The sequence below is a fragment of the Branchiostoma belcheri genome, unplaced genomic scaffold (assembly GCF_001625305.1).
Source record: "Branchiostoma belcheri isolate BF01 breed outbred unplaced genomic scaffold, Haploidv18h27 scaffold19, whole genome shotgun sequence".
Classification (NCBI taxonomy): Eukaryota; Metazoa; Chordata; class Leptocardii; order Amphioxiformes; family Branchiostomatidae; genus Branchiostoma; species Branchiostoma belcheri.
In genome coordinates, this window is record NW_017803379.1 from 735,601 (window position 1) to 749,018 (window position 13,418).

General features: G+C 42.1%; 1 protein-coding gene across 1 annotated transcript in view; it reads left to right on the forward strand.

Annotated features, from left to right (window-relative positions):
- Nucleotides 1–2,289: 2,289 nt before the first annotated feature.
- The window catches only part of LOC109467737 (activating signal cointegrator 1 complex subunit 3-like), a 29,138-nt gene continuing 18,009 nt past the window's right edge, over nucleotides 2,290–13,418 (forward strand). Inside the window, exons 1-22 of the mRNA XM_019765788.1 lie at nucleotides 2,290–2,441; nucleotides 2,875–2,990; nucleotides 3,431–3,966; nucleotides 4,571–4,685; nucleotides 4,955–5,016; nucleotides 5,166–5,293; nucleotides 5,520–5,658; nucleotides 5,915–6,040; nucleotides 6,443–6,643; nucleotides 7,017–7,209; nucleotides 7,347–7,459; nucleotides 7,991–8,194; nucleotides 8,368–8,412; nucleotides 8,727–8,861; nucleotides 9,441–9,632; nucleotides 9,948–10,172; nucleotides 10,415–10,534; nucleotides 10,870–11,034; nucleotides 11,406–11,492; nucleotides 11,736–11,912; nucleotides 12,162–12,387; nucleotides 12,732–12,985. Of these exons, the coding sequence (XP_019621347.1) occupies nucleotides 2,311–2,441; nucleotides 2,875–2,990; nucleotides 3,431–3,966; nucleotides 4,571–4,685; nucleotides 4,955–5,016; nucleotides 5,166–5,293; nucleotides 5,520–5,658; nucleotides 5,915–6,040; nucleotides 6,443–6,643; nucleotides 7,017–7,209; nucleotides 7,347–7,459; nucleotides 7,991–8,194; nucleotides 8,368–8,412; nucleotides 8,727–8,861; nucleotides 9,441–9,632; nucleotides 9,948–10,172; nucleotides 10,415–10,534; nucleotides 10,870–11,034; nucleotides 11,406–11,492; nucleotides 11,736–11,912; nucleotides 12,162–12,387; nucleotides 12,732–12,985 (3,690 nt within the window). The 5' untranslated portion in view covers nucleotides 2,290–2,310. The remainder of the gene's footprint in view (nucleotides 2,442–2,874; nucleotides 2,991–3,430; nucleotides 3,967–4,570; nucleotides 4,686–4,954; nucleotides 5,017–5,165; nucleotides 5,294–5,519; nucleotides 5,659–5,914; nucleotides 6,041–6,442; nucleotides 6,644–7,016; nucleotides 7,210–7,346; nucleotides 7,460–7,990; nucleotides 8,195–8,367; nucleotides 8,413–8,726; nucleotides 8,862–9,440; nucleotides 9,633–9,947; nucleotides 10,173–10,414; nucleotides 10,535–10,869; nucleotides 11,035–11,405; nucleotides 11,493–11,735; nucleotides 11,913–12,161; nucleotides 12,388–12,731; nucleotides 12,986–13,418) is intronic.

Sequence of the window (13,418 nt, forward strand, 5' to 3'; positions counted from 1 at the left end):
CTGAACAATGCAGACGATACAACTAATATGTGGAAAGGACAGAAAATGTAAAAGAATTTGTAGAAGGCTATGATACTCAAGATGAGCCATCAAAGGGGGTCCAAAGACATTCCGAGGTACAATGAAATACAAGAGAGACGACTAACAAAACAGTAGTTAAGTGTTGGAAGGCATTGTAAACCCGGGAGGTTACCAGATAAACGATACACCACTTTTCCTCTGTGGTCGTATTTTGGGCAAAACAGTCTCTTTCTCTTCCACGGACTGCTTTTAAAGCAAGAGACACAGATCTTGGGACATCCCAAACTAACGCGATCGCGGTCAGAATAGAAAACTTTGAAATTCTCCATAGGCAAATTGTTCCCCACCAATGTAAGTCATTGGGGCGCATTTCAGTCTATCATATATCACAATTAAAATCAGAGAATCACGTTGGTAATGGTGGTACATGATTGTGATACATGTACTTGTTGACTCACTATTAAAGTTCATATCTTGTGTTTGAAATATTTACTTTACAACCATACAACCACGACATTCAAGTAGCTTGAATTTTGGAAGCTTCCCAGTCAAACTTCCGCCTGAATTTAGAATATTTGCAAAAGAAAAATTTCTTAAGATGTTCGAATTCCAGCTTTAACAATCGACGTACAAAATTGGCACCGCGTAGTCTGGCACAGACAGTGACTTCAATTCCGCTGCAAACAGTCTGGAACTCTGGAGGGTAACTTGTGTAATTGGGCAGCACAGTCATAGGCTAGCTGTATATGTAGACATCCCCGCCCCACCCCCAGGCTAAACCTTAACTTCGCAAGTTCTAGAGATCAAACGAGCTCAAATTGAATTCCAGTCGAGCCACTGAGGCGTCTTACTCCGCCGAGTTCTTGATTATGACAAGGAAGTGACTCCAAATACAACTTCGCCGCCGGTGGAGCTTCAAGAAAGAAGATTTCTGTAGAGAATAATTGGGTCTTCGGTATTTTCTTTCGCACGGGATCTTGAAAAGAAGGTTAGGCGCACTTTCAGCAGGAGCTTCGCGGTTGAACAATCTGGGGCGAGTTAACCCGCGCCAGGACTACCAGTCAGTGGAAAAGTTCAACCCAAATTTATTACCCCCTTCCCGATCCTCTGGTTTGATGGTTGAATTTACGACCGTCACAAATAGACTTAGGGGCAATGCGGACTGTCCGCCATTAAACTGTTGTACCTGAAAATCCTGTACATCTACAATATAGGATATAAACCAATAGAGTCATATTATATTTTAAGGTTATCAATACGTTATTGCCTCCAGAACGCGTTTCTGACTTGATCTTTCGTAATCCACACCCTCAGTGGAGTGTCCTTCGATGGTGTAACGTTAACGTTAATTGATTATAACAGCTAACATATTTTGTGCTAAAAGAAATAAATACAATATCAAAGTCACTGCATTTCATGACTGAGTTTTAATATTTACTCCAAACAAACGTTTTCACACAACATACTTTCAACCTCCCATCTTCACATTACTGGCCCGTCCCCCTTCTCGTACCCAGACCGGTGTGAGTAAAGCTTGGGAACGAGAGTGAGATTGCGTGAACTTCGGAAACCTCGGCGCAGCAGCAGCTGGCTCGGTGAATGAAGAAACTGGATCATAGAAAGTTTTGAACTAAACTCCAGTAAGAACACGATCATGCCCTGCAGCCCAAGACGTCTGGTAAGTAAGCTGCCATAGCGTTACCTTTGAGAGTTTTTAACCGGGAATGAATTCTGAAAATGAAGTATACTTGGCGGTTTCGGTATGGGGGAGGGGGGCGTGCAGACGAATGAATAAATTTTGCCATAATCTTTATGCAACAGGCAATGCAGTGGTGTCACAGCGTAGCGGTGCCATAATAGTCTTTCACCGTCTAAACTTTACCTGGCAGAAATGTTGATGCTGAGCCCAAATGATATCCAATGTTCAATAGTGAAGACTTCAATTCCCCATTGATTGAACTTATATTTATAACAATAGTAAAAATGTCAGAAATGTAAGATGAAAGAAAGAACATAGATGTAAAAATAATTTTCAATACAGATCAGAAGATTTCAACTTAAGTAAATGTGTATTATAACGTTATGTCTGTACCACATATTAATAGGGATAATAGTGTAACGTTAGCAGAAAGTGATAGTAACGTTACATAATGCCAACAACCGAAAACAATGTTACAGAACAAGACCTTCATTGGAAATAGATGATAGTGTAGATACTGCAACAATGATTATTCTATAACATTACACATACCTGTTTCAGGTTGTCTGAACTAGCACTGACCAGTCACCATGGTGCAGCTGCCCCGCCTGACCAGCGCTCTGCGAGCCTTCTCCGGCGTCTCCAGCGGTAACCAGGCCAACGGGAACAACACGATATCACTACAGGAGAAGCGCCAGCTGCAGTCAGCAAGGCTCTCCAAGTTGGTTATGATTTTAGAATTTCATAGAATCATTCATACAATGATCGTACTTAATAAGTATGAATACTAATAGGGTACAAGTTAAGATGGCTAAAATATCTTTTCTGTAATGATGATAAATTAATATATAATAATAATATAGAGCCTGTAAAGATTCTGTTAGCTTGCCAAGTTACTAGTCTCTAGCAGACTACCAGTTTGGCCACCTTGGGGTTTAACTGGCCACGAGGGAAAGAAATTAACCTTCTGTGGCCTGACTCCCTTGGCCACGTTTATTCTCCTTTTTGCCGGATTCTACAATCCATTTTCCCATAGAAAGGCCTGGTTGAGGCTACCAAGTTGCAAGTTATTTGATAGAAGATATTTGTCTAACACACATCTACAATTGTATATCTGTGACTTTCGGAAGAAATGGTTGTGTTTATTTGAACAGGTCTGAGGTTACCTTGGACGCCCTTACAGCAGAACTGTTGAAAAAATGTGTCCGAGGACAAGAGCACCAGATCCAAGCAGACGTGAAGGAGTTATGCCATGCAGCCTCAGCCATTGGTCAGTAGGCACAACTCAGCCTTCTGGGAAATTTCCTTATATGGGCATATCTAACTCAGGGATGTCTTTGACCCATTTCTACAATTGCTGAAGAAAAGTTTAAATTGTGCAGGTGCTTTCTTGAAGCAATAAAGTCCGAGGGATTCGCTTACATGTGAATGATATACTTATATAGTTCCAGGAATAGCTGAATTGCTGGTCAATGAGTAAATTGGTAAATGTTAGTGTTAAACTTCTTTAACCTTTATCCGGCAGGTGAATTTTATCTGTCACTTTAAAAATTAAGGCATTGTTATAAAGAGATCTGCACACTTTAAATATGCAGGAGTGCACACCTGGGGTTTGTTGCATTAAAATATCTGCAGCAGATGAAAGTTACCTGATGATGGATAAAGGTTAGTTCAAGTTTGATTGTTGCTGTCATATTTTTTTTTCCATAGTTGGTGATATCGGGATGGAGTACATCCATGAGGCCGCGGTTGTCCTGTTCCGCACTCTGTCCCCGGTGGACAAAGTTGGCCGGGAAGAAACCACCAGACTCAAGGCCATCTTCGGACCTTTCCCCGCCAGCGCGGTGAACAAAGCCATGAAGTCGGTGAAGGCCATCTGCTCCTGCCTTCCCGACAGTTCCCTCAGCTCGCTGACTTGCTTTTCCAGAAGGCAGGCGCAAGAAAATAAAGAGTTTGGACAAGGCATCCATTTCTCCCACGAAGGTCTGAAGCTTGTGACACTTTCTGAAAGACCTGGAACCGAGCCTAAATCCGCACAGAGGAACAGGGAAGATTTCTCCACTGCCAGCGCAAACGTAAACGGAGCAGCGGAGAGTTTATTTACCGAAGCGTGGCTTTTTGAAAGGTTGCACCAGATTTTTGGCGAGGGCTCGGAGTTCGGAGCGGGGTTACCTCCGGGAGAGCTATGCGATACTTTGATTGACATCTTGAGCACAAGCCAAAGCGACTCTGTGTTACAGAACGAGGTATGGACTAACACAATCCTAAAGAAAAATAGAAAATAAGTTTAAAATGATATATTTCGCATTCACTGTTATAATCCTTTAATATAGTTTGTTGTACTTACAGACAAATTTTAACATACAAGTGAAATCATATGATAAATTTGACCAGCAAAAAAATCTTGTGTGTCCCTCCCACATGTTTGAATGGAATGTTCCCTGGACAAAAAATCCTTGACAGTGAACTTGTGCAGAGTGTGGCACGACTTCAGCAGGGCTTAATTGGTGTCATCTGGGGAGGGGACACTGTGCCAAATTCACAGCATCTGTATCCAGCTACTGTAACATGTGTACTGCAGGATTTTAATAGCTGGCATCACACTGCACTTGTCAATACCTTCCCAAGGGTGGCTGCTGTATGAAACAGTTTTCGAAATATGAAAGGCTGATTTCATAGGTCACCCCTGCCCCCAAGATTTTACTGATAGCTTCCCTCCATCAACAGCCTCCAACTGTCAAATACAGCATTTACAGTCCATGTACGGTGAATATTTACCATGGTCAATATTGACAGAAGGAGGCCATATTAAGGTGAACTGATGAGTTTATTTGTTTGTTTGTTGTGCAGTTGTTTGAACTGCTGGGTTCGGGATGTTTGGACCTGATCCAGGACCTTCTGGACCACAGAAGTGAGCTAGTACAGAGTGCTGCAAGTCAGAGACAAAAGGAACTCAGGGGGTCAGGTAACTACATTGGTACATGTACATTGTTAAACAATAGAATAGCATACTCTCTAGTTAAACAAAACTGATCTTCCTGAAGAAAGACTAGGAGGACATTGTGACTTGTTGCTCACCACATGAATGCTGTGCTGCAATTATATTGTTAAATGCTAGGAGGAGCTGCTGCTTGACACTACTTGTACAGACACACGAAGTAATCCAGTAAATTTGCCAATGAATTACACAAAGTGAGTCCCTTAGAGAAAAGTATGTACTTTGTCTTTTTCTAGTGGATGTTTCCAGTGTTGCAGGGAAGAAACCTCCCAGTGTTGCACCCACGGTGACAGTTCAGGTAAGTTTGCTGTCATGGAACTTGATTCTTACAGTTAAAGAAATAAGTTAAGGATGCATTGTATATATGTAAGAAAATGTAGGAGGAATAAGTTGTCTTTATTATGATCCAATAGATGTAATGTAAAATGGTTTTTGTAAATTTTTCAGTCAGAAAAAGAGCGCCAGCTACTCAAGCAATATCGGAAAGATGAACGACGCATGGCCAAAAAAGACGTCACAAATCAACAGGGAGCGACATCAAACAGATTTGACCCTCGTGACCTAAGAGCACATAGGTAAGATCAAGAAGGGTTTAAATTTTGGCAAGATGTGGGGATCATATCAAAACCTGCACTGTTTCAAGACAAGATTTGATTAGGTTTCAAACAAGAAACAAGATCATATATGATTACTGCTTTACTATGGGTGATTTTGTTGATATATAGACTCTTCACACAACTTATCAACTGTGCAAGTTGTTTTCAAGTGTCTCTTAAGATGCAGTACTACCAATTTCTGCAGGGAGGTGCTGCTTCAAGAGGCGGCCCACACGCCACTGTTCAGCGATCCGTACGCAGAGCTGAGGCCGGTCCGCTATCCCAACGTGTACGACTCTTTCTCCGAAGCTCGCAAGTCGTCCTCTTTCATCGGAGGATGCAAAGTAAGTCCCAACAAAAATTCGATTTTGATTTTATTGAAATTGTAACAATACATTATACATTTGGGACAAAGGCAGCAGTTGCTGATGTTGTGTCCCACACATAGAAACAAATACAGGAAGGACAATACTCATTTTCACTTGAGTTAAGTGAGGAAAGTCGTGTAAAGTGCCTTTTCCAAGGCAAACAAATTCCATCTTTTCTAGGCTTCATTTCTGTCGACATATTGTAACTTTGTATATGCTGTCTCTGTTCTAGATGATCCTACCTGTTGGTTTTGAACGTAAAGTTTGTAACATGTACGAGGAGGTGTCCATTCCACCCAGTGAACCCCCACCAACGACCATCGGCAACTCTCGTGTCAGCATCAGCCAACTGGATGAGGTATGTTATATATTCTAATGGCCAGATTTTAATAATGACACCTTATTGTGTAATTAGCAACTGAGGTTTCTGCTTAGTTTTCATACAATTAACAACAGTTACAACACCTTTCTGTTAATGTCAACATTGTCAGGTAGTGGGTAATACATGTATATCATATTGCACAAAGTTATAATGGATGATATATTTTGTTCTGAAGTGCTGCATGACTGCATCATTTTGATCTTTCAAAATGCCTTATTTGAATCTTTGGGTTTGTAGTTTTGAAAAATAAACATTGGAACACCTCTAAGAAAAGTTATTTGACCAGAGTGTACCTATAACCCACGAGAAACTGAATGAAAATACAGTATTTAGTGGCTTGTTATACATGTTAATAAGCTGGGTTTTTCTCAATACCAGATAGCACAGCTGGCCTTCCAGGGTATGAAGAAGCTGAATCGTGTGCAGTCTGTCGTGTGTGAAATGGCGTATGGAACGAACGAAAACCTGCTGGTCTGTGCTCCGACGGGTGCCGGCAAGACCAACGTGGCCATGCTGACAGTCCTGCATGAACTCATGCAACATGTCCAACATGGCGTCCTGCAGAAAAAAGACTTCAAGGTACCGCCCAGGTTTTTTAATAGGTTATCTGCTATGTGTTGTCTATGAAAAAAATTGAAAGTTGGTATTGCAGTTTGATTTATGTGCAGCCTGTAGTACATAAGTATATGCAGTAAAAGCCATTATCGTAAGTTTAGGTTTAACGTAAGTTATAACAAAGTATAAGCACAAAATCAAGCAAACATTTTTGTGTACAACACTCTGTTTGTTGTTAGATACACTAGTTAACGCTGTTGCTCTCCTATTCCATGCAGATGTGCTATTAATCTAATATTGACAAATCAGAAATTCTCCATGTGTTTTGCTCATTTTCCCATTCCTTAACTGTTGTCTAACTTGCCATTTTTTCCTTTCTTTTTTTCTTCGAATTCAGATAATCTACATCGCTCCGATGAAAGCGCTGGCAGCGGAGATGGTGTCGACATTCGGCTCCCGTCTGCAGGCGCTGGGTGTGGCTGTACGGGAGCTGACCGGGGACATGCAGCTCACTAAGAGGGAGATCGTCGAGACACAGATGATTGTCACCACGCCCGAGAAGTGGGATGTCGTGACCAGGAAAAGTACAGGTCAGATACAGGCTCAGATACGGGTTTGTTTATAGTCAGTGTTTCTTGCCTTTACAACAAGTGTAACTCACAGAACGTCTAGAAAATGTTTGCAGCATACAAGCATTAATAGCTGAGGTGTGATGTTTGATTGACAGGTGATGTAGCCCTGGCTCAGGCCGTCCGACTGCTGATTATTGACGAGGTCCACATCCTGAATGACGACCGAGGACACGTCATCGAGAGTCTCGTGGCAAGGACGCTTCGTCAGGTGTCCTTTTTTTTAAATCTCTCAGTCTATCAACCTCCTCCTGTTAGTTTTTTTCTTTATTTACCAAGTTGTAGTGGTTATGACTGATTAAGATATTCGTAATGACAGTATAACATGTCATGTGGTTGTGAGATGGAAGTTTAAAAAACACACCATACATGTAGTTGATGGTACTGGTATGCCTCACCAGTGGGTTCGTTAGTTGAACGCCAGCCGTCATGGGGAACTTTGGCCCTTAGTTCAATATTCCCTCGGGGTGGGGGGCCAGCAGTGCAGTAACACCACCACCCTCAGAGTAAAGTATCAGACATCTTTGTTGACCACCTGAAACCATACCTCTGTTGTTAGTACCTTTTGAGAAGTCGGGATGAAATCACAATGGCAAAGTTTTTGTTTAAACAATAGAACAATAGCTTGTCTGTTTGGCATCCTCTAGTCTGAAGCACTGCTCATGTGCAAGGTATGTTACTCAGTGTTATATCAGCATGAAAAATCATACCTTTGTAATATTGATTTTTGTTATATTTTCAGGTTGAGACGTCCCAGAGCATGATCAGAATTGTTGGCCTGTCTGCCACCGTGCCTAACTACCTGGACGTAGCACGTTTCCTGAACGTGAACCCGGAGAAGGGGCTGTTTTTCTTTGACAGTCGCTTCCGTCCCGTGCCCCTGCGACAGACGTACATCGGCATCAAGTCCACCAGTCGCATCCAGCAGCTGCAGGACATGGAGCAGGTGATTCACACATGTCAATCATTTTCCTTTCCTATTTTTTATGTACAGACCATTATTACATAAAGGTCCTCTTTAAAGGTGGTATTTTTAACATCATTACATTACAGTAGCACTAACATGAAAGTGAGTGAGTCTGTGGTATTAAGTGATTTTCTGTTGTCTCCACTAAACAGGTGTGCTACGACAAGGTAGAGCATATGGTCAGACAGAGCCACCAGGTAAAGTGACATTCTGTTGTAAATACATCTTAAAGTTTCTAATTGCTATATGGTGAATTTAGAAGTGCCAGCAATAATCAACATGCATGTAGTGCAACTTCTACTCCTCCAGAAAGGTTTTAGCTCTTTAAGATCTTGTATTAATAAGCCTACAGTCAAAAATGTTAGACACATTAGATGCTACTGTAAGACTCCATTAAACTTTTGTGAAATCGCAAACATCCCATACTAAATGGAAGTATGTAATGGTATGGTAAGAAATGGTACACTTTGGAAGATAATAATACCTATATTCTTGTGTTGTGTCTATGTAGGTGCTTGTGTTTGTCCACGCCCGTAACGCCACTGTGAGAACAGCCACAGCTCTGAGAGACATGGCCACCAGCAGTGGCAATGGGAGCATCTTCTGTAGCCAGCAGAGTCCTGAGTATGGAGCGGCCGAGAAACAGGTAGGACCCTGTGCAATATCGTGTAACAATTAACTAGCTGCTTCCTTATATGTTGGTTGTAACTTGAAAGATATACAGTAGGCCCATAGATTTTGAATTGTGTGTAATGTCATAATTTCCTGACTCAGTATTAACTAATTTCCTGACTCAGTATTAACAGGATAACTCAAAAATAATGTAAATTGATGTTCATGATTTTTGGTAGGCAAGTTACCATTCCTTATGTATTTTACCAACTCAGATGAACTTGCATGCTAGTATAGACTGGTTTATTTCGAAAGGAACATGCATACAACATACATATAAGTTGCTAATTGCAGCCCGCAGGCTGAATTGGGCAGCTTTTACAAAGAGATACACAGGTAGAATATATTTAACATGTACATAGCTTAAGCATAAGCATCAAATATTGCACTAGATTATTGCACTTTTATGTTAAAATTACGGCATTACAAGATCGGTTACAACTTACATGATATAGCTAAAAAACTATTACAACTACTATAAGATAAAACACTATTACAACACATACAGCTATTATAAAAAATAATAGTAGTTTAACTCCTTCCCACTGTCCAGGTAAGCCGCTCGCGTAACAAGCAGCTGCGGGACCTGTTCCCAGACGGTTTCGGGATCCACCACGCGGGGATGTTACGGCAGGACCGTAACCTGATGGAGCGACTGTTCTCCCGCGGTCTGATCCGTGTGCTGGTCTGTACCGCCACGCTGGCCTGGGGCGTCAACCTGCCCGCACACGCCGTCGTTATCAAAGTAAGTGGCAAGTTAATCCTTCCCAAAAACTTTCATAAAAAGGCTACATGTACATCGGCTAACATATGAACATACAAGCCAAGGAATGCAACATTTGAATTGTGTGTTATGCTTGTAATCATTGCACTTTTCCTAACTGAAGGAAACAATTACACAGGCCTTTTATTTTTTTTTCGAAACATTCATAGTATTTGGTTTGCACTGAAAGTGATTTTAGTGATTTAGTAGATTCAAACAGTGTCACACTTACATTTATTTGCATTAATGCAATATATTAATTAATCAGGCTAACAAGATTGACTTCCTCCTGAACAGGGCACACAAATTTACGACGCCAAGCGGGGTTCGTTTGTAGACCTCAGTATCCTGGACGTGATGCAGATCTTTGGTCGCGCCGGGCGTCCTCAGTACGACACGTTCGGGGAAGGCGTGATCCTGACCACCCACGACAAGCTGAGCCACTACCTGTCCCTCATGACCCAGCAGACTCCCATAGAGAGCCAGTTTATACAGAACCTCACAGACAACCTGAATGCTGAGGTGAGAACTGTTATTAAATGGGTCCACTTGTGGAAGTCTGGAGATTGATTGTACCAAAATTCAGGTAGAATAAGATAAAAACACTCAAGATATGAGAGAGGAATCCTGAATATTTCTCAATAGTGGTCCATAGGTTAATGGGTTGCTATGTTTTTAAGCATGAGGACGTTAATGATGGAAAAAGAAGTGGTAGAAATCTCCAAGGCTTTAATTTCTTTTTTATGCATTTTGTATGTTTGCAGGTGTCGCTGGGTACAGTCACCAATGTGGATGAAGCTGTGAGATGGCTGAGCTACACCTACCTGTATGTCAGGATGAAGGCCAACCCACTGGCTTACGGGATATCCTACACAAATGCTCAGGTAACAACAAACTAAACTGACATGAACTGCCTTGCTGTGCGTGTCTAATGTACATGGTTTATGGTGAACTTAATGCATTTTACTGAAGTGTGTTAACCTTAAAGTTACTGCTCTAAAATGAGCAAATGCATGTTTGAGTGTGTTGAAAATTATGTATCTGTAAGGCATGTATCTGTTTTTTTTATCTGCATTGAATCCAGCTATACATTCAAGTCTAAAAACCCATCAAATTTCTTCATAAACCCTGACGAAATTGAAGCTGAATACATTGTTCCACATTCAGAGCCACTAGTGAATGGCTCTATTTCTTCCTTTACAAATTTTGAAAACCATAGAAAGACCCAGATCTGGAGAGCTTCCGTCGTGAGTTGATCGTAGCGGCAGGTCGTCAGCTGGACAAGGCCCGTATGGTGAGGTTTGAGGAGAGGACTGGTTACCTACACCCGACTGACCCTGGACGCACAGCCAGTCACTTCTACATCAAACATGACAGTGTGCAGGTAAGAGTTATACAGTATAATAAAGGTCACCTTTGATCCCATTGTAGATCATAGATTTAGTTACCCTAGTATTTACATCTTTCACCAATTATTAGTTCAACCTAAATACTGTATCTTAGTGTATATTTTCTTCATTTTCCTAACTTAATATGTCCCTTTCACATAGAAAATACATATCGTGTACTCAAACTGTTTCCACACATGTTTCTAGTGCTGTCAGTGTCATGCTATTAGAATACTCTCTCCATTTACCCATTTTTAGTTCTGTGAGCTAGCAGCTGACACTTTTGTCATGTTTAAGAAACAGTAGCTGTGCCCTTAAAATGAGTTGCCAAATCATTACTGCTTTCTAATATTTACCATATTTGCAGGTGTACAATGAGTTTCTGAAACCCCTGATGACAGAGTCAGACATCTTAGCCATGGTGGCCAAGTCTCATGAGTTTGATCAGATCAAGGTAAGATCAGCTTTGCTGTTATCTAGCCAAGGTCTAGCTGCAATGTGTATGACTAAGTTTTTGTTTGCAATACCTAAAAGGCAGTGATACAATTTAGAAGAAAATATTTTTTGGTACATTTAATGCTAGACTGAGAAAGAAATAACAAAATTTCATGCTTCTTTCACATCTTTTTTTTTCAATGTCCAGACTTCTGATTATTGTGTTAGCTACACAGTAATGTTCTCTCTTGTTTTTCTGTAGGTAAGGGATGACGAGATGTCGGAGTTGGATGAGCTGCTGGACTCCGTCTGTCCGCTGCCCGTGCCCGGCGGCGTGGAGAACAGTTACGGGAAGGTCAACATCCTGCTACAGACGTACATCTGTCGCCATCGGGTGGACAGTTTCTCCCTCATGTCTGACATGGCGTATGTTGTACAGGTAAGTCAACATCCTGCTACAGACATAAGGCTTTCAACATCATATTTCTGCATGAATGTTAATATACAGTAATGGGCAGGTGTTGTTTAAGTGACTTGAATATTGAGTCTGAAAATACAGTTTTTAAGCCATGAAACTGACCTGGGTACCTTTAAAATTGACTTTTCTTGGAAACTTAAAAATGACTCAACATCTGTGCAAACAAACTTGTTAACCTACAATCTCCCACACTGTATGCCTACCCTACAGAATGCAGGACGTATCCTGCGCGGCCTGTTTGAGATCACCTTGAGGAAAGGCTGGCCCCTGATGGCAGGTAAACTCCTGGAGCTGAGTAAGGTGGTGGACCGGCAGCTCTGGCCCTTCGAACACCCCCTGCACCAGTTTACTGTCCTGTCTAAGGAGATTCTGCACAAGCTGGAGGCACGTAGCCTCAGTGTGCACAGGATCAAGGACCTAAAGGCTGATGAGATCGGTGAGAACTAGTTAACATATTAACTTAATGAGCTAGTACTAGTTTACTGACAGAAACTTACAGTCACTGTAGCTGATGTACTACCAGTACTTTCATACAGTTGGTGGGGAGGGCGGACAAAAACCAGGCGCATGATAAAGAATGTCACAATTTTCCCCACCAACCTCTGCTTGGAGAGTACTAGATCCCAGAGTCATGCACCATGCAACTAGTCAGTAGTTTTTTAGTTTTCTACCAAATGAATCCGGATACTGAAACACTCATCATATTTCTTTAGGTTTATTTGTAACCAAATGAGTTACCTTGCGGTTGATGCTAACCTGAGTTGTTATATACTTGTACAGGGAGAATGATCCATCATGTGAGGATGGGTAAGACGGTGAAACAAGCCGTCTACCAGCTGCCCTCTCTGGAACTGGACGCCGCCATCCAGCCCATCACCCGTACCGTGCTGCGGGTGCGCCTCACCATCTCGCCCACCTTCACCTGGAACGACCGCGTGCACGGGACGGTGTCGGAGCCATGGTGGATCTGGGTGGAGGACCCTGAGAACCACCACATCTACCACTCCGAGTACTTCCTCATACAGAAGAAACAGGTGGGGGGATGAGGAGTTATAGAAGGAGGGAGTGAGGGAAGGAGGGAGGAAATGGATGGAATGAGAGTGAGTGAGTGAGTGAGTGAGTGAGTGAGTGAGTGAGTGAGTGAGTGAGTGAGTGAGTGAGTGAGTGAGGGTGAGTTACACAAATGTAGAGTGAGTGAATGAGAGTGAGTATGAGTGAGTGAGTGAGTGAGTGAGTGAGTGAGTGAGTGAGTGTGTGTGTGAGTGAGTGAGTGAGTGAGTGAGTGAGTGAGTGAGTGAGTGAGTGAGTGAGTGAGTGAGTGAGTGAGAGTGAGTGAGTGAGTGTGGGGGAGTGAGTGAGTGAGTGTGAGTGAGTGAGAGAGTGAGTGAGTGAGTGAGTGAGTGAGTGAGTGAGTGAGTGAGTGAGAGTGAGTGAGTGAGTGTGGGGGAGTGAGTGAGTGAGTGTGAG